This window comes from Sceloporus undulatus, chromosome 4 (genome assembly GCF_019175285.1).
Source record: "Sceloporus undulatus isolate JIND9_A2432 ecotype Alabama chromosome 4, SceUnd_v1.1, whole genome shotgun sequence".
NCBI lineage: Eukaryota > Metazoa > Chordata > Lepidosauria > Squamata > Phrynosomatidae > Sceloporus > Sceloporus undulatus.
Window position 1 is genome coordinate 190,778,073 of NC_056525.1, and position 21,089 is coordinate 190,799,161.

The 21,089-nt window shown below is 46.7% G+C and overlaps 1 protein-coding gene across 1 annotated transcript in view; it reads right to left on the reverse strand.

Moving 5' to 3' along the window:
• Nucleotides 1-21,089, reverse strand: part of PTPRM (protein tyrosine phosphatase receptor type M) — a 292,405-nt gene that overhangs the window by 25,347 nt on the left and 245,969 nt on the right. Inside the window, exons 19-22 of the mRNA XM_042464433.1 lie at nt 2,795-2,911; nt 2,329-2,483; nt 1,730-1,865; nt 91-240 (exon numbers count right to left, since the gene is read on the reverse strand). Coding sequence (XP_042320367.1) covers nt 91-240; nt 1,730-1,865; nt 2,329-2,483; nt 2,795-2,911 — 558 coding nt within the window. The remainder of the gene's footprint in view (nt 1-90; nt 241-1,729; nt 1,866-2,328; nt 2,484-2,794; nt 2,912-21,089) is intronic.

A 21,089-nucleotide genomic window follows, 5' to 3' on the forward strand; every position in this document is an offset into this window, starting at 1 on the left:
CACACGAGCGACATAAAGCTTCCTGAGGGCAAACAGACATTTTCCAATATTGATTGTTTATAAAGAACATGTCCCTTGTCCATCACTTACTCTAAACTCTTCTTTGATTTGGCTTGAATTGGTTTGAGGATCCAGTTTATTCATTTCATAATATACAGACCTAACTTGAGAAGCTGGAACAGAGGTATCTCCACATAGGCAGGCTTCCAGTATTGCATCATGTATGAATACATACTGTTCCTGAAGAAGCAAAGAAATACAAGCTCAAACGGAGTATGTTAACAGCATTGGGGAAATAACAGCCTTTAAATGAAGTATCCTATGATTTTGTTTAAAAGAGTTCCAAATGTTACTTTCAGCATTGTGCATGCCTTTTGAAACCTATTCATTATCATGGCACTGTACTTTGGTATTGCACTACTATTGTAATCATGTATCAGGGTTGCTGTAACCTTACCATTTTCCCCTTGTCTTCTGGCATGCATTGTCATCAACACATAAATCATACCCAGCTCTATTTTACTTTTTACATCTCAATTACAGTCAATTTCTGGAGTTTGGGCTAAATCCCATATTAGTTCCAACTGGAGCAGTTGCACTGAAATGAAAAGGGTTGCTAATGTAAGTCCTATTGATTTCAATGGATCTCTGCTAGATGGGCTAATATTGGATTTCACCTTTTATTGCCTGGTTTTGTGCTGAAAAGTTACAGAATGCCTTTCCCTACAAGAAGACATCTACATAAGAAATCTGGTGTCTCAAGGAGAAGACTAGACCGAATCCTCTCTATTAATGCCAATTTTTCTGTGTGAAGGAAAGTTTATGTACTGAGCATTCAGTAATCTCAGCCTGCATTTGCAGTCAAAAGTAGTAGAGCTGAGACACAGGCTTACAACCACTGTCAGATCCAGGTTTATGCCTGCAAGACAAATAAACTAAAGCTAAACCCAGACCAGACAGGTGTCAATATGTAATATATAACATGCAATAGCCAAAGGTAGAGGGTCCATTTGCTCCAGAAGGAATCACATTCTCCTTGAAGGTCAGGTGTGCAGTCTGGGTTTTTCACCTTGCCAATCCAAATGACATTTTATTTCCCCTTAGCCCCTACTGTGTCTACTCCATGCCTTCTGTCGTGCCTGCCTACGTCTGAAACATTTGCCTTCTACTGAGCAGCCTTTTTTCATCTCCTTGAAATTCCTACTTTCAAAAGTGCTGTGAAACTCTTCCTGAGCCAACTTCAGTTTACCTGCCACTCCTACCATCATCTCATAATCTCCTTGCTTCATGCTTCCTACCCATTTTTCATTCTTTCATCTCTCTCTTCTTCTTTCATATCAGTCTAATTGATTAATTAATGAGATTTATGTCCTTTCTCTCTTTCGATGAACTTCAAGGTTCTGCTCTTCTCTATTTTATTCTGAAAACAACTGCAAGATAGGTCAAGGATGAGAAAGAGAGACCAGCCCAAGGTCACCCGCTGAGTTTCTTCAGAGCTCAGTGAGGGTTAGCTCTCTCAAGACCCAAAACACTAACTAACACATCACACTGGCTCTCTCCCTCTGAATGGAATAACCTCTATGTGATGCACACAGATGGTGCTGAGGATTATCATAAAGTAGGGGCAAAGCTTATAAAACATAAAATAATTTAAATTCCACCCTCTAATAGCATAAACGTGCATTTTTATTACAATTAATGTGAAAATTTGAACAGAAGACTAGAATACCTCAGTTTGCACCATATTAACTCTTCGAGAACGAAGTTCTCTGACGCAGTTGTATATATCTACAACACCTTCTCTTTCTGCCATGTCTAGCATAATGTCTATGACAATGAAACATCCTGTTCGGCCAGCCCCAGCACTGTAAAGATAAAAACTCTGGTTAGATGATCAAAAAATGAGTAGTTGGATCAGAAAGCAGATCAGTGGATGAATCATAAAGCATATTAGGAAGCATGTGCATTTTACAACATAGTTAACAAATGCTACACATGCCTGCACTAAACATCACTGTGTAGACTACCATTGTGCCTGATTTATGATGATCATGAAATGATCATGATAAAAAAAAGAAAAGAAAAGAAAAGAAAGAAAGAAAATGATCTGAGGAAGCAGACTTAAGTCTATGAAAGCTTATGCTACCAAGTTCGATCTTGTTCTCATTTAGTCTCAAAGGTACTACAAGATCCCTTTGTATACTGATCAAGACCAACACGGCTATGCCTTTGAAGAAAATGACAGACTGTGTAATGTTAACCACCTAGCCGGTTTAATTCAAGAGATAAAATCTAAGGAAGTCAGCAGACCTTTTTCATTGCACTAACCTGCAGTGTACAACTAGTGGGCCAGCATTAGGTGGGCTTTTGGATTTGACTTGCCGAACAAATCCTAGAAGTCCTGTTGCATGGTAAGGCACGCCATGATCTGGCCAACCTGTGAAGTGGAACTGTCTGATTTCTCGTATTTCGTGGGCACCTCTCTGTATTGTACAAAAAGGCAAGAGAAAAGTAGCAGTAAGCATTTTAAAACAAGACTGAAGCAGACCTAAATCAACACAGTCCTCTTTAAAATATAATAACTATTTGAAGTTTCCCTTCTGTCTTCAATTTCTTTTGCCACAGAAAAGGAGGAAGGCAATATTTTAACTAGGAAAATGTGGCCTTACCATTAGGGGGCAGTGGAATACTACCCACAAAGATGTTTCAGAAATGGGTTAATTTAAAGATGTGGTAACTTTAAGAATGACATTAACTAGAACCATTCTGAGAAACTGCATCTTTAAACACTCACCTTTTCTACTGCAAATGTTCGAATCACATATTCTGCCAGGAGCTCCGTTTCTATTAGGGTAACTTTAATGTCTTTATATATCTCTGTGTCATCTGGCCAGTATTTACAGCACTTGACCTTTCAGAAATTAAAAAAAAAAAGTACATATCTTTCAATTTGAAGCATTCCTGAAAACCTTTGCAGCAATATGTGATATACAGCCTAACTGCAGATGAAACAGTCGTGCTGCCTATACAAGGAAATGGGCCATTAGTTTTAAAGAACATGAACCATTTTCAGATAACGTTTCTGAGAGTTAGAGATGAGAATTTTTTTTGTTCAGTGCAAAATGAAAAAAGAGGAAGGATGAATCACATTACACCATTCATTGCTAAGTTAAAATAATCATTCATTTCCTGACTACTCCCTGCCCCAACTTCATGGAGCATCCAGAGGGAAAAAGGAAAAGAAAAGATCCTACAGCAGTGGATAATTTGTATTTCATACTTTCCAGCACACAAACACAAGTTCTTTCTCATGGAAGGAAGAAAACAATGTTTCTATGGGGTGAAACAGACCGTCTTGAAGGAGGGCTTCTGGCCGCCCCTTTGAGCACCGGATCAGGACTGTGGCAACTGCACGGTATTTTCCTGGCTCAAAAAGAAGTGGCAGAAAGCCGCTCCTTTTTGCGTCGGGAAAAAGGCACCTTTGCTGCTGTGTTTTTTCCCGTTTTGGCAGTGTGTGGCGTCTAAATGCATGCTGCCTCAACAATGCCATTGCTTGGGGCAGCTTCATGGCATGTTCCTGGCATCTTGGGGCCATGCGTCATGTGTACACCATACTCCCAAGCTGCTGGGAAGCCGTCTCTTTTTGCCAGTCTGTACCATCAGTGAGATAAAATAAATGTTCAGAAACCCTTGTTAAAAAAATTAAAATAAAGGGGGAAATACTTATTTAGGTAAAACATTATATAGAATATGTGAAATTAAGCACAGGAGATCTGAATGGCAAGATTCTGTTTTTGAAGCTGAAACTAAAACCCAGAAAGAATGGATAGCCCATTAGTCCCTTACTTACATCCATACCAAGAAGAGCCAAAGAACACTTAGTCCTTTCCTTTAAACTTCAAAGAACTTTCCCTCCAACTCCTGCTTTTTTCCTCACCACTCGTCTTTTGAAAGCTTGATATCATGATTTCAATATGAGAACTCTTTACATATTTTTTAAAATTTACATTTGTATTAATAACCCAATAAAGCTATACATATCATACAAATCTCAAAAAGAAACCATATTTGCTGATCTTACATTAAATAAATCAGTATACTTCATACAGTCAGCTCGCCCTAACCATGGACTTGCCTCCGTGGATTTGAGCATCCGTGGATGGCAAGCCCCACTGGCTGTAATGGTGGCGCAAATATGCAGCTGTGGCTCCACTATTAAAAACTATGGGACTTAAGGTCATGTGGCTTTTGGCATCCATGTGTGTGTGGAGGTCCAGAATGGAACCACTTTGCATACTAAGGTGTGTGTGTGTGCGTGTGCGCGAGAGTTATTCTCCTAATTTATATGGAAATGACTAATAACCAATGACCTAAACAATATAATAATCTAGTTCCTAATCTATTCTAGATTGAGGTTTAAACGTATCATAGTTAACTCCTTCATTACTTTACTATATCTGCTACATCTACCTTATTACTACAAATACACACACATATACACACTCTGCTAATTTATTCTTTTTCTTCTAACAGCATACTGCAGTATTTAATAGTGAAAGATGACATAATTAATTTCCGCCATTTCTTCTCCCATAACAGTATTACATAGTTCCAATCTCCTTTGTATTTTTCCAACAATTTATTATCCAACATAATTGTTAATTTGTCCATTTCAGCCATCTCATACATTTTTAAAGGCTATTCTTCTTCCAATAACATTTTTGGATTTTTCCATTTCTTTCCAAACGCTATACAGATTTAAATTTAAATGTGTTTTATAAAAACTGTAGTGCTCCATCATGTAGAAGACCCACTGATTCAACAGGTGGCTCTCTAACTTGTCCCTCTACCAATGGATGAGCAAAGGTGTTTGCAGCATGAAATCACCCTGCAAGAGACAGGGCTCTTTAGTATTCCAATTCAGTCTTCTCTTCGCATTCAATGCAAGTGTCTTATGTTCCAGAGATAAAATGAGGTATAGGGTACACAAGTTGTTCATATGTATACCCCAACCCCCTTGCAAATGATTTTTCACTATCTGAGTGCTGTCATATTAGTGGAGGTGAAGGAAAGGTGGATCTAATGAAATTCCATTCACAGGCACTCAGGCTGTATTTGTCATCACAGCATGGAAAAGTTACTTTTTTTTAATGACAGTTCCCAGAATGCCCGAGAATTAGGAATGGCTGAAAGTGCCCTGTATTTTGTAGGGGTGTGTGTGTGTGTGTGTGTGTGTGTGTGTGTGTGTGTAAAGCATACAATCACATCTCTGTTCAGAGGCACCTTGGGGGACCTGTAATTTTTTGTGTGTGCTTGCTGCATCATATTCAGTATTATCTTCAAATGGCTGGATGAATACATCTGAACACCAGATGCAAAATACTGAAAACATTAATATGCGCAATGAAGGCTTTGGGCTTTTCGCTGTTGTTTTTTTTGTCTCTGTCTGGCATTTCATTAGCAGTTCTTTACCAGTTCCAGAAACTCCTTCTGGAAAATCTCAAAAAGCTCTACAGTCAGGGAAATAAAAACCAGAAGAAACACATTTGGAAGCTCATTGTTTATCAGTCTGTCTTGTCTGTTCTGCTTGATAATCCTGACCAACGGCATTGTTCAGATTTCCGACTTAAAGGTTCATAGAGCTTTGTCTCCATTGTCAAGTTGCTATTTACAACAGCAATTTCTCCACAATGGAGAATATATTTTCCTGTGCATTGTTCAGGAGAAATAGAACTTCCCATTATCCCCCAATGGAGGCAAACCACCAAAGCTGGGTTTGTGACGACCCCCAACTTCCTTTTGCTTGTTGTTTCCTCTCTCCTGTAGGTAGAGTCTGATCCGCACCAGGTCCATACGAAAAAGGAAACAGCTGCAGCACAAGGCCTAAATCAAGTTTCTAACTTTAGCACAATTCCTTTTGAGATGGGCACTTGCCATGTTCCACTGTGCTCAGTTTAGCTGGCTAAACAATTTAACTCAATTGCTTGGCTCAAAAAAGAAACATACAACAGTGCAGTCTAGACACTCTGGCTTACTAATATGTTCCTTTTTAAAAAGCCATTTCTCTACCCTCTCTGCAGACTTCTGGTGTGCAAGACATCATGTTTTTTTGGCTTCATATTGTGGGATTTGTCAGTATGTATCGCCAGGATATCCAGCGTCTGGCTTGCGGAAGATAAGTAAGAGAAAAGCTGGAGGTAACAATAACCCCTTCCTTCTACATGGGGATGTCAGCTTGTTTTCAGAAGAAACATCAGCTTGCTTGTAACTTATACACTACTCTCCTTACATCAGGTTAATTTATTTCTGAAAAACAAAACATGCAGGGTTTATTAACTAGAAAATAGCCATCATTGTGATGGGCAAGGCGTGTGTTCAGCAAGGGCTTGTATATTTCAAGGATCAAGTAATACTTCTTTGTGCTCTGCATGCAAAAACATGCCACAGCTCAACAGTGCTTGGAAAAATTACCTTTGTACATTATGAATCAGGCTGGACCTACACAAGGGGTGCACCCCATTTTCACTGTCTCGTATCCGTGCCTTGGTTTGACCCTTTTACTGCCACAACACCTGTTTTAATCCAAACTAAAACTAATTTGGAAAGCCACACAGAACCCCCATTACGTAGCCACAGCAGTGCAAGAGGCTGTTTCTATGGTGTGCACATTGCTATATTGGCTTATGCCTGGTTACATGGACCTAGCAGCTGTGGCTTTTTCTAAAAATTCATGTAATACATGCACATATTTGCTTAAACAAATAAATTTTGTTTTCCCTTCATTCTGATTGCCCACCTGTACTTCTACAAGCTGAACCCTGTAGAGAAGAGGGATTGTGAAATGCCAACCTGTGAATGTGAGCATACAAACAGCAGCAAAAAGAACAACAGAAAAGGCAACACTGCCTTTTCCAGATGCCTAATCAAACAAGGAAGCCATCCTTCTGCGGAGGGACCCAGGTGACCACCCATCAACTTGGCCCCACCTTCCCTTGATCCTGATCCCAATTCAGGGGTCAAATCACACAATTTAAAAACCTGGTTCTTCCCAGAAAGTGTGTCCAGAGGAGGGTGACCACAATGGTGAAGGGTTTGGAAACCATGCCTTATGAGGAGATACTTAGGGAGCTGGGTATGTTTAGCTTGGAGAAGATATGGCAGTCATGTTGCCATTAGGGACAATGGGACTTCAGGTAAGCCTCTGTTGTCCCCAATGGCGGCGCGGTGACCTGCACGCACCACCACTGGGAACAATTGGGGCTTGCCATCTGCGGCTTCTTGAATTGGCAGAAGACAAGTCCATGGATACCAAGGTCTCACTGTACTTAATAGTAGGCATCCAGTTGTGGAACTGTGAAAATCTGAGCCCCAAAACACCTTCTCACAGCTTTCTGGGGGAGCCAGAGATAATTACTTGTCATTTTTTAAATGACTTGTAAAATATATGCATGTATATGAAGTTATTGGTAATTTCCCTGAGACAGAGCAGACTACAGTCTAAATAAATGAAGTGTACCAGATATGTAAGGTTAGCTTACAGGTGATGTGCAGTATGTGTATGGACAGGTTGCTTACCTGTAACAGTATTTCTTCGAGTGGTCATCTGCGAATACATACAAATGGGTTTCACTGCGCCTGCGCAGTGCTGCTCGGAACCTACTGGAATCACTGGGCAGAGTTAACTCTGCAACATATTGAAACTTTTTGGCGGTAACTCCGCCCACCCGTTATAAGGCCCCTGCCTTCCCGCTCTTTTCCCCAGTTCCGCAATTTTTCCGCCAAGCAGGCGATGGAAAGAGCCAATGTGAGCAGGACACTGAGGGGACGGACGGGTGGGATTTGTATGTATTCGCAGATGATCACTCGAAGAAATACTGTTACAGGTAAGCAACCTGTCCTTCTTCTTCGTGGTCTCTGCGAATCATGCAAATGGGTTTAGACTGACAAGCTAAGGTATGCGGCGGAGGGAGTGTCCTGAGACCAAAGCTATGGTGAACCAAAGGTATATTTATTGCAAATTGTCGGGCTCCCAATTGCCACCCCCAAACAACAAGAGGCTGTGCTTCCTAAAAGTAACAGCTTTATTGAAAGGTAAAGGTATAGGCAACAGAAGTGACTTCTTTGTCAGGAATGAAGATACATAGTTACAGATGGGTTATATAGTCCCACGAGCAGACCCACCCCCATTAAGCAATAAAGTTAATTAATTGGATCAGTCTTTCCCGCGCAGTGAGGAATCTCCACCCAGATGACGTAGTGTCCTCTCGTCCGGCCTCTCCAGCCTGTTCCCAAAACAATTAAGTTCTCACCAAGTGTTATCTCCTGCTTGCACCTGTGGCCTTGAAGCCCAGACATCCCTCTCTACTAAACTAAGTAATATAAAACCTTAACAACCTATGAGTATATGTAAGAATGATTATATATCCCATCATCCCACAACCCCACATACATGGCAGCATATAAAGCATAACAACAACATATATTAATATCAGGAACATATTACTATAACAGTCTATAAGTAGTAACATTAACTCCTAAGGTGTAACTCACCCCTCCCAACACAAGAGCCGTCTCGGCCTGGCTGGGTAACTCCCTAACATTGTAACATTCCAATCCTAATAAGCAAGCACAGAAACTAACCATCTATCTATCCCCTTCTAGTACATTCTAACTAACCAATATATATCAAACCTATTATGTCCTTAATCAAATAACATCTAAACAAAACCCTAAACTAATAATCCCTCTGAAAGAATCCCCAAATGAATATATAAATGATCAATGAATATATGAATGCAGGGGAGTTCTGACAGTCTGCCCCCCTGAAGATACACTCACCCCATAGTAAAGATGAACAGTAAAATATCAACAATAAATGCAAACTGCAATAACCAGCAAAACTTATAAAGTTCTAAAACTGAAGTATCAAATAAAAATAAGTAACTTATACAATCCAGAATCCAAACTATAATATATCAACCCCCATAAAGTAAAATTAAGGCACAATGTGGCTATAATAACTAGTACTATAAGAACCTCATTAGTCTAAGCAAATAAGACAAAGGAAAAATCCAAGAAAATAAGCACCAATCAGTTATAGTAGCATACCATAAAATACATGTGTCTCAAAGACAGGATAAAACCCCAAAACTGTTATAAAGTTATGCATGAATAATATCTAACAGCAGTATTAAAGAAAACAGAACTTAACTTTATACCTCATTAAACCAAATAAGAATATTCATACAGCATCTGAAATGCAGGCAAATAGGTTCAAACCCAATGCCAATAATATCAGAACCAGCATACAAATCCCATAATCCAAATCACCCAAAGTCTGAAGCATTGTTAACCCAATGTCCAACACCAACAAAAATGTCTTTGCAATGTGGAACCTCCGGATTCTTACGTCTCATCAATCTCTTCTTGCCAATCTCCAAATCTCTGCGTTCAAGTGAGCAAACATTCAAAGCATTCAACTTAGTTGGGCCCTGCTGGGCTTTCCCTCCCCCCGAGAGACCATAATTCAGCCAAGCGGCTTGCCGCTTGAGCTTGTTTTCCTCAGCCAGCTGCTGCAACAAAGTTGGAGGCAATTTAAGAGCTCTTCTCCCCTCTGTACAGTCAGACACTTGGGCCACCAGTCTCCTGAACTCCATGGCATATTCAGACACCGACCTGGATCCCTGATCCAAAGCCTTAAGCTCAGCCAGGGCAATGCTAGCCCGAAAGGGATCTTCAAATCTGGCCCTTAGAGCTCTCATAAACTCTGCTAGGCTTCTTAGCTCAGTGGCCTGGCAGTCGTATAGCTGCACCAGCCAATTCGCCGCCTCCCCTTTGAGGTGTCTAGCCACGCACTTTACTTTGGCTGCCTCATTGGGGAAAGTGGGTCCCCACTCCTCCACAGCCTCCTGGCTTGGGCCTCTTGCGCTCTGTCTTGAGGGGGAGCCGCCGGTGGTGCTGCTGGTGGGGGCCCCTGGGGCACAGCCTCTTCCTCCCCAGCTCCCGCGCCCGCTCCAGCCCCTGGGGGCAGCCCTGCAGGGACCGGGGCCGGACCTGCACCTGCTCCTGCTCCCGCTCCTCCTTCACCCGTGAGCCGTTGAAGGACCTCTAAAATCGTGGCCAGGGTGTCTTGAACCCCCTCCATGTCCACCGTCAGCTGTTGTACCTGCGTTTCCAAGTCGGCTTCTTCCCCAGGAGGCAGTTGCAGCGGCTGCGTGAAGCCTGTGTTCCAGTCCGACCAGCGTCCTGCACGCCTTCGCTCTTTCCAGCCAGTCTGATCCACTCCATTGCTGTGGGGGGGTTGCCTCTAGTGAGAGCCCATCTCACAATCTCCGGACGCAGTCCCTCTTTAAAGTACTGAATGAGGCACATGTCTGATTCTGGATCTATCAATAAAGTGCTGTTGATTATATCAATCAAGCTGACTGGTTGGTTGTCTGGAATTCTGAGTGCTAACTCTGACACAAATAAAACACCTTGAACCATAAAAGAGTCAGTCTTTTGTTCATGCACAGATCAAATAGCAATAATGTTGCTAAACCTGAGGAGGGAACAGAGGTCATGCAAGACCGATCCCATAGAACTTGAGCAAATCAACATTCAACAATATAAACAGTGTCAACTGTACAAGTGTAATAAACACAAACATCAGTAGTGCAATCAATGCAACCCTGAAACCAACACAGCCCTCCCGAAAGCTGCATCTCGAATGGCCCTGGTGTCCAACCTATAGTGCTTAATAAAAGTCAGAGGTTGGGACCAGACAGCAGCCTTGCAGACATCCTCCAGAGGAATCCCCGACAGGAATGCAGAGGATGCTGCCATTGACCTTGTGGAATGGGACCGAACCCTGCCAGGGAGAGGTTTGCCTAACAGTTCGTAGCAGAGGTGGATGGTACCAGCCACCCATTTGGACAACCTCTGCGCAGACACAGGCAACCCTTTCTTCGGTTCCGAGTAGCATTGGAAAAGTCTCTCGGACCGACTTGAGGCAGCAGTTCTGTCCAGGTAAAATGCCAGTGCTCTCCTGACATCAAGAGAGTGTAGGCGTCGCTCCTCATCCGACGTCGGGTTGGATGCGAGAGTGGGTAGCACAATGTCCTGGCACATGTGGAAAGCAGACACAACCTTCGGCAAGAAGGTGATGTCCGTACGGAGGACCACGTTGTCCTTGTGGAACCTCAGGAATGGCTGGTCCCTCCGTAAAGCACAGAGTTCACCCGCACGGCGGGCAGAGGTGATGGCCACAAGAAAGGCGGTCTTCCAAGTCAACAGTCTCAAGTCCGCTGTGGCCATCGGTTCAAAGGGCTTGGATTGGAGAGCGGACAGTACCGGCTCCAAGCTCCAAGCCGGCGTTGGTACCGACACAGGAGGGTAAAGGTTGGCACAACCCTTCAGGAACCCTTTCACCAAGGGGTCTTTGAAGAAAGAAACCCTCCCCCCCGAACTGGTATTTGGCACAAATGGCAGACAGGTAGCATTTGATGGATGTGAGGGACAGCCCTCCATCCAAAAGTGCCATCAAAAACTCCAGCACCACTGGAGTGGACACCTGTACAGGAGACAAGCCCTTTTGGTCAAGGAAGAGGCAAAATCTCCTCCATTTCAGGGCATAAGAGCGCTGGGTGGAAGGTTTCCTCGCAGCCAGGATCACCGTCCTCACTGCCTCCGGCAGGGCAGTCAGGGCCGAATCCTCCAGGCTACCAGCGGCAGGCTCTCGATGTCGGGGTGGAGAATTCGTCCGTCCTGGATCGACATCAGGTCCGGGCGAGGGTCGAGACGGAGGAAGCATCTCCTGGAGAGGTGGAGAAGGGATGCGAACCACGGCTGTCTCGGCCACCACGGGGTGATCAGGATCGCATGCGAGCAGTCTGTTGTCATCTTGGACACCACCCTGATGATGAGAGGGAACGGAGGGAAGGCGTAGAGGAGCTCCCCCGTCCAGAGGAAAGCGAATGCGTCTCCGAGGGATCCGTCCAATCGCTTCCTGGAGCAGAACTGGGGACAGTGGCTGTTCCACCTGGTTGCGAAAAGGTCGATCCGGGGGGTTCCCCACCGATCGAAGAGGTCGCCGACCGTCTTGGGATGGAGCCTCCACTCGTGGCACACCGATGGAGATCTGCTGAGGCGATCTGCCAGTTCGTTGTCCTCCCCGGGAAGGTGAATCGCCTGGAGGAGGACGCGCCTCTGGATGCACCAGTCCCAGATGCGGAGCGTGAGGTCGAGCAGGGTCCTGGATCTGGTACCACCTTGTTTGTTGATGTAGTACATCACGGTGGTGTTATCTGTCCTCAGGAGAACCACTCTTCCTGTGACAGCAAACTCGAACGCCCTCAAAGCCTTCTCCACTGCGAGCATCTCCAAAGCGTTGATGTGGAGGAGCTTGTCTTGTGCGGACCACCTGTCTTTGACGACAAGATCTAGCAGGTGGGCGCCCCATCCCTCCAGGGATGCATCGGTTGTCAGAGTCAATTGTGCCTGGGGCTGATGAAAGGGCATCCCGGTACAGACGTTGGAGCTGTCTAGCCACCATCTGAGGGAAGCGGCCACCGGTCTCGGTACCGTGAGCCACTTTGAAGGAGGGTCCTCCAACGGAGAGAAGACGGAGAGGAACCAGGATTGGAGAGGTCGAAGGCGAAGTCTTGCCCAGGGAGTGACGAATGTTGTCGATGCCATGTGGCCCAGGGCGACCTGGACGTCTCTGGCTCTCACCCTTCTGTGGGAGATGCACGGCCTGAGGGACGTTGTCAGGGCCTGAAACCGGTGCGGAGGGAGGAAGGCTAGGCAGTTTTCGGAGTCGAGGATGGCCCCGATGAACTTGACCTGCCTGGTTGGTGTAAGGTGGGACTTTTCCCTGTTGACGACCAGCCCGAGGGAGTCTAAAAGGTGCAAGGCGAATGAGACTGCCTCCTGCAGCTCGTCTTGGGATTCGGCTGCAAACAGCCAGTCGTCCAGGTAGGGAAAAACCATGAAGCCCCTCTGATGAAGGTATGCCACCACCGGTGTCATGCACTTTGTGAAGACTCGTGGAGCCGTGGCCAAGCCGAAAGGAAGCACGTTGTAGTGGTACGCGGTGGAGCCGACAGCGAAGGCGAGGAATCTCCGGTGGGACTCTCGGATCCCGATGTGGAAGTAGGCGTCCTTCAAGTCGACGGTCGCGAACCACAGGCCCTGGTGGAGCAGAGGCAGAATGGAAGCCAAAGTTACCATTCAAAAGCGACGGTAGTCAAGGAACAAGTTCAATTGCCTCAAGTCCAGGATGGGCCTGATGCCCCCATCCGCTTTCGGTACCGTGAAGTACCTGGAGAAAAAGGCCCGGGGACATTGGTCGGGCAGCAAAGGGGAGATTGCCCCTTTACCAAGCAAGGTGCGCACTTTGTCGAGAAGGGTGTCCGAGGGGGGAGTGGACATGAAGGCTCCAGTTGGAGGGAGCTCTTGGAACTCGAGGGCATAACCCCTACGGACGATGTTGAGAACCCACGAGTCCGATGTTATAGAGGCCCAGGTGTTAACATAGGGCCTCAAAATGTCCAGGAAGAAGAGGGGTGAAGGAGAGACGAAGCGCTCTGCGTCCCTTCAGGCTCTCTTCTTCCCCTGGTCGGTGTCCTGCCGGCGGGACTTGCGGTACCGAGGCGGGAAGTTGCGACGGCCAGAGGAGGAGGAAGACTGCGAGGGGAAGCGGTGTCTCTGGGAGCCCTGCTGCTGGGACTGCTGATCCCGGGGGAAGGTCCCCTGTGACTGACCTTGCGGCTGCCACGGGCGCTGACGCTTCCGGAACGGAGAAGCCGGTGCTGAGGACATGCCGTGCTTCTTCGCCGCCGCCTTCATCCTGAACTTGCGGTTCAGGCGGTCGTCGGTCTCGGCGTGGAAGAGCCCGGTCCCGTCGAGTGGCATGTCCTCGATGGCTGCCCTGACCGTAGGGTTGAGGTCGGAGGCCCTCAACCAGGCGTGGCGTCGAAGTGCCATGGATGCTGACATGGCCCTCCCTGAGCAGTCCGCCATATTCCTGGAAGTGGTGATGAGCCAACTTCCAATGGAATGGGCTTCGTCCCTGATCTCCACCAGCTGCCTCTGGATGTCATCTGGGACGTCCGGGACGAGGGGGGAGATCCGTTCCATGAGGGTCTGGATGTAGGCCCCCATGCAGGCGGTGTAGTTGGCAGCCTTGACGCCAAGAGCCAATGCCGAGTAGGCCTTCTTGGCCAGTCCGTCCACCTTCTTTGCCTCCCGGTCGACAGGGGAGGTGGCCTGCTTCGGGACGAAGCTGTGTTGGGCTCCCTCCACGATGGCAGAGTTCGGCCTGGGGTGGTCGGCCAACCAAGGGCAACTCGCCGGGACGACCCTATAGAGTGACTCCACCTTGCGGGAGGGCGCCGACAGGGTGGCCGGAGAGTCCCAGGACCTCTTCACGATGGTCTGGAGAGAGGGAAGGAGAGGCAGGCACGGCGGAGTAGGCACCCGTCCGTGCACCCGACGCTCAACCGGGTCCTCGGCGTCGTCTTCCGCGGAAGCGAGCTCGATGTCGAGGGCCCTCGCCATCTTCACGACGTGTTCGGTGAAGGACCGGACGTCGTCCAAAGGGGAAGACGGCTCAGGGTTGTGCATCCTCTGGGGGGAGGCTGGGTCCGAGAGAACATCCTCGTCCGAGGGTGCCTCAGAAGGAAGCGGCGGCTCGTCCTCGGAGTCCAGGTCGGAGGAGAGAGGGTCCGTCACTCGAACCTGGGATCTCGGGCGGGTTGGAGCGAGGTCAGCTGAAGACTGGGAGCGCCTGCGAGATGGAGACGGTGACCTCTCGTAGACCGATACTGTCGGAACCGATCTGGACGGGGTGGCCCGGTCTACGGGATGGGGGTTCAGCCTGGTGAACTCCCTCAAAGCTCTGTCCTCCGAAACAGACACGTAGTACCGGCGCGACTGTGTGTCGAAGAAGAGGTCGGGGACGTCCTGGCCGCGGGGCTGGTCTTCCTCGTCGTCGGTTGCCGGGTGGGAGGGCGACCGGTGCTCCGGGGAGCGAGGAAGAACGGTGTCGTCCGTCCCTTGGACAAAGTCCATGGTCGACAGAGGCAGTGGAGTGTCCGGCACCGGGGTCCCCCGGTCTACCGGCGTCGGCTCCGGGTCGCGGGGAGCTGCCGAAACAGAAGCGCGGGCCTTTTTGGAAGGGGAGCGTTTCTTCTCCTTCGCCTCCGGTGGATCGATAGCGGGCCGCTCCTTGGAGGGCTTGGATTTTTTAGGGGCAGGATCACGACCGGGCTTGTCGTGGTGCCTCTTCTTCCCAGGCTTGGGAAGCTCCTCCGTTGGGAAGAACGGGTTGTCCGGGAGGTCCAAGAGGACAGCAGCCGCTGTCGACGACGAAGGCCTTGGGGACTTCGATCCTTCCACAGGCCCAGCCAGGTCCTTAGGCTTCGCATGGCGCGATTCCTTGGATGCCTTGGAGGATGAAGGTGATACGAGGTGGACCTCCGGCTCGGTGGCCTTCTTCGGACACGAGCCCTCCGATTTCCCCGCCGGTTTGGAGGTCGGCCCGGTACCCTCAGTCCCCGACGACTTGTGGGGGTGCTTGGAGGGTTTGTCGGTGGCACTGGGCGGTTTGGAGCCACGGGCCACATCGGAGGTGGTGGAAGGGGTCCCGGCCGGGACACACACCACGCTGGGAACAGCGGCTCTCCCAGATCCGACGCTGGACACACTGGCCCGGGAAGATGAGGCGGGGGGCGCCACAGGCGGGACAGAAGATGACCGCGAACCTCCCTCTTGCACCTTCCCCAGGGCAATCGCTGAAGTGAGCCGGGACTCATGGTTTTTCCGGGCCTGGGACGAGAGGGATCTGCAGAGCAGGCAGGCCTTGGTGTCATGGTTCTTGCCCAGGCACAGCAGGCAGGAGGAGTGCGGGTCTTGAACGGGCACCTTGCCCCCGCAAATGTCGCACTTCTTAAAAGGTGCAGGCATTTCCAAGATTGACAAAACCAGAGGAGAATCCGAAAACGAGGTCAACAGTCCGAAAGTCCGAAGTTACCAGGGGCGGGAGACAAAGAATGGTCAAGAGTACAGTCCGAGGTCAAAAAGCGAAAGTTCCCTGAAGCAGCTAGCGCGGCGGAAAAAAGGAACTGGGGAAAAGAGCGGGAAGGCAGGGGCCTTATAACGGGTGGGCGGAGTTACCGCCAAAAAGTTTCAATATGTTGCAGAGTTAACTCTGCCCAGTGATTCCAGTAGGTTCCGAGCAGCACTGCGCAGGCGCAGTGAAACCCATTTGTATGATTCGCAGAGACCACGAAGAAGAAATAATAAATATTTTCAATTTTACACTTCTGGATTTTCGAGAGTTTTACAAAACGTTGCCAGATGAATTCATGTATCATCCACCTCCCATTTCAATTTTTGAGCCTACTGACTACACTGTTATCAGTAGAAAAGGTACTGTATAATGGGTGATTCCAGGAACCTTCTGAGAGAAGAATGGGGAAGTTTACACAGCAGTAATACAGATTGGAACTGAGGAACATTTGGGTGAAGGAGCTTGTTGCTGAGGATATCTGAATTCTGGGCTGTAATTCTTTGCATTGGACTGTAACTCTCATGATCCCCAGCTGCTGGGGATGGCTTCTGCAGATGGTTGTACTAAATGGTTTCAGGCAGGTCTTGAGGGGGAAAAGTGATGAGAAAGAAACTATTAACTATTTAAATACAGAGGACATCCATTATTCCCTATACTTGTTCTGAGTGAAGGCAGACATCCTTAAAGCAACTATGTTATACAATAGTAAAAGCAAATACATTGGTAGATTAGGACCCTAAGCCTGATTGTTCTGAAGCCATAAAGTTCATTTTGGAGAGTCTGTGCTGCTGCCCATACTACTCTTCAAGGTGTGGTTTCCTTGATACCCCCAAGTTGTATATTAAAATGCAAGAAAATATAATATGAGAAGACTGGGCTCATCCACTTTACAAATAAAATGGATTATTGTTAGTATCTCTTCTGAAAGGATGCCTTGCATATATCTATTCTCACTCTCTACATCATACATACAAACTACTTTTCCACTTGTAAAACACAATGATGATTCCCAAACACATACCCATATGCAATAATAGTAAATTGAGAGGTGGCCATCATGTACCTTGCAGTAGTTAGCAATCAGGAGCAGTACAGTAATTCATGCTTCTTTATTGCTGAAAGTAATACTTATATATGAACTGGCAGCTATTTTAATCTTGTAGCTGCACCATGCATTTAAAATTGCGTACAGGTTATCTATAGAAGACTTGATATTGATAGTGCATATGAGGTCGCTGGCTGGGCAGTTTTACTCATGCTAATTTTAATGCTGAATTAAACTTGTACTGGGAATTATGGAACAGTCACACAGAATCCCATATAGCATTTCTTGGAAACGGGACTGAATATCCAACAGGCATCTCAGTCACACACAAAACTAGTGAGAAACCCAGAACAATTTATCTAATATCGCCATAACCACAGGTTGCACAAGGCAAGCAAGGCAAATTCATCTTGTTGTCATGCCTCTGAGCTATATTAACGGATTACTTGTGTATATCCAATTTCTAGAATGGTACTAATGAACCCTCTGGGCACTGGTGTATTGGAAGCAGACAAGATTGCAAACTGCAGAGGAGACAGCAGTAGAAAGCTGGTTCCATTCTTGGATTTGAACATATATTTCAGCAATCCTTCTATTATACATTTTATATTCCTAAAACCCACCACTGTTAAAAAACATACACTAGGGCTTCTTTTGCTGTCCCTCCCCTTGAGAGATACCTGTGCCATCTTCTGGAGATGACATATTGGTAAATAACTCAAATGTTTTAAGGGTGTCTAGCTTTGACACAATACAATTTTAGGGAATAATGAGTGTCCTCATTTTATATTTAAATAGATAAACAACTTCTTAGGAAGAGATGGTAACAACATCATAGATTATTTATTTACAATTGGCACCTCACTTATCTTCCTAAAAGTATACTTGGACAAAGGCACAAACAAATTTTAATCAAATAACAGATGTCTGCACCAGCTTTATTAAATGGATATCCTGCATTTTTACCAAAAAGAGAAATCAAGGCATAACATAACCTTATAAAATACACATCAAAGAAAACTCTTGATTAAGTCAGCTGAAAACATAATTAAAAACAAAGCAATAAATAAACAGTTTCTGCCTAGTTAAGTGCATCTCCCCCTTTCAGCAATAAACCAGAACAAATGCCAAATGTCTTTCTCAGCAAAAACAAAACTTGATTAACTGGGTCTACTCTATTCTACCGTACTGTTGACTTCCAAGAAAAGTTTGTAGCTCTTTTGTGTTGGGCTAAAAGTTCCTCATGCTGAAGCCTTTTGTACAAGGAAAGAAAAAGAACACCACCCAGCAGAAGTCATTTGTGTAGTGTATAGTACTTTTTTAATTTCAGAATTATCTTCAATGGCTTGATGCTGGTTCTAGATGTGGCTGAGTGGTACAAAAGAATGTATCACAAACAATGTACCTGGATATACAGAAACCATTGAGTTCTGTAGTAACTAAATATGTATGATTATATTTTCATACTGGAACATGGTAATTGGACTGCGACATGTACAGATCAGGTCAAGGACAGATGCCCATTGCATTTAAGGGTGGGACACCCCATGTTATGAAAAAAAAAAAATCCAAATGAAGTTGGGATTGACATAGGCACGGTATAGACTGTCCAAAAAGGGCAGCCTGCTGCCGCCTATTTTTCCGCTGGAGGGAAGCCTCAGCCGCCAAATGGTGCGACTTCCCCCGGTGGAAAAAGAACCCGCAAAAAGCACGTTTTTTCTGCAGCGGTGGTGGCATAACAAGTGTGCCACTGGCGCACTTGTTCTGTAAGTGCTGCCCAGCGCCATGCAGATGCTGCGCTGCACTTATGTAACAATAGCAACGGCCATGTAAACAAGGCGCTGCCATCATTACGCCCTCGTCACGTGTGAGGATTGCGGGGCGTGTGGTCTCTCTGCATCCCCAGGCAACCCTCACACATGACGAGGGCATCGCAAAGCCCGGTATGTACCGGGCCATAATTATGCTGCTAAAGCTCATGGACATGCACACTGGTTAACTGTTATTGTGTGTCCCACTGTCAGTACAGCTGATGGTTTCCTCTTTAGTTTTGTCATAAAGCTTACTGAGGCTGTATTCATAGGCCTCATTCCCACTACGATATGAATCACAGCAGGATTCGAGGTATATGACCCTAGTTTCCATTTGAAATCAATCCTGATCCTTATCAGATTGATTTCAAAGGGAAAAAAGCGGGCAAACCCAAAAACTCTTCCAAAGTGGTGTTTTTTGGGATGAATCGTTTTATTGTAAAATAAATCGATTCATCCCAGTGGAAACCACTGGCGGATTCACATCTGCTGCCGGTAACAGGGAAATGGCAGGGGAAGCTGCAATGGCCCCTGCCATCTCCCTGTCACCAGCCTTCCCACCCTCCCTCCCTCTCTCACCCTCCTCCTTCTTCCTTCCCTTCCTCCTCCAGCCTGCCTGCTTACCTGGGTGCTGGTGGCTGGGGCCCGGCAGTGGCCCTCTTCTCCTCATCCATGCCGTTCTCCATTGCCCAGCCCCCTTCTCCTTCTTTGTCCCGGCAGGCCTACAGTAGGAGGAGGCCGGGGCGGAAGGAGAGAGGCAGCACGCCCCGAAGATGGAGGATGGAGGGCATGCATGCGTGTGTGCCTCTGTCCTCCCAGCCTGCCTCCAGATCCCCCAAAGGAGGGGGAGAGAGGCAGTCTGGGAGGACGGAGGCACACACATCCTCCATCTTCTGGGCCTGCTGCTTCTCTCCTTCTGCTCTGCCCTCCTTCTAAGTTAGGCCTATGGGACAGAGGAGGAGGAGAGAGCCAGGCAGCGGGGAACAGTCTGGATGGAGGAGGAGAGGGCCAGCCCGCCGCCACTGCCAAGCTCCGCACCAGCAACCAGGTAAGCAAGTAGGCTGGCCGGCGGAGGGAGGGAGGGAGGACAGGGCTGCTGCCGGGCCTCTGCTTCTTCCCCAAGGTAGGAAGGAATGGCTGCTTGTCTTCTCCAATGGAAATAACAAGCCTACCAAGGAAAAACCCCGATTCCAAACAGGCCCCTCTTTCATAGTGTGAATGGGGGGAGGGGATTTTGGAATTGGGGTTTTCCCCGTGGCAGATCCGGGATCGAATGCGGGTCATGCCTCCAGTGGGAATGAGGCCATAACTATGATGGGATACTATGTTGGGTGCTCTTGAAATAAGTTCCAACAGCCAAAGATGGTTGTCATTAGTAAGTGTGCTATAAAGATCTGTTGGGATGCCTCTTCTCAAGAACACTGATATTTCCCTTGCAAACAAGAATCATGAATACAAAGACTGGTAGATCTTCTAATTGCCAGTTACAACCATTCTTGAAGTTCAGAATGAAGAAGTCCAGAATTATGCACTAAAGAAAAACCACTTGTGATGAATCCCATCATGTATACTGATAAAGTATGTAATACTGTACTTTAAATATAAATATTTAAATGAAAAATGTTCCTTTTATTTTGCCAGAAAAAGGAAATTGTTTTTCAAAGCACTTTAGGTTTGATTCATCTTCCACTGAAACCTTCAGCAAAGCTTGCAACATGTATCAGAACAGCACCCTTTTGAAGAATACGGCAGCTAGCAAACTGCAGGCACTAAACAAAGAAAAAGTAGTGATGGTGATGCTGATAGTGTGGCCAAACAGTGTCAGTCTACAGTTTAAGGCTCCCCTCAACTATTCAGCCTGAAGCAACATATTGGGCTCTTCTAGTCTAGCAATTTGTTACAAATTGTGTTGCCCCATTTTGAATTGCTTCCCAGTACTTCTTGTCCCTTTTTGCCAACTCCTCATCCAAGTACATCCCGAGTCCCTTCACAGCTTTCTTTTCTTCTTTGAATGCAATCTATGATCATGCTGTCAGCAGGATGGGATTCTATCTCTGCAAAGTGCAAGGAAAATGTACAGATGGTAGGAGGGGAGAGAGAATGGGAGGTAGCCATTAGCTGGTCCTCATAGGGTAAGAACCTTGGAAAAGGAGGGAGCTTTATAGTATCTCAGATCATTGGT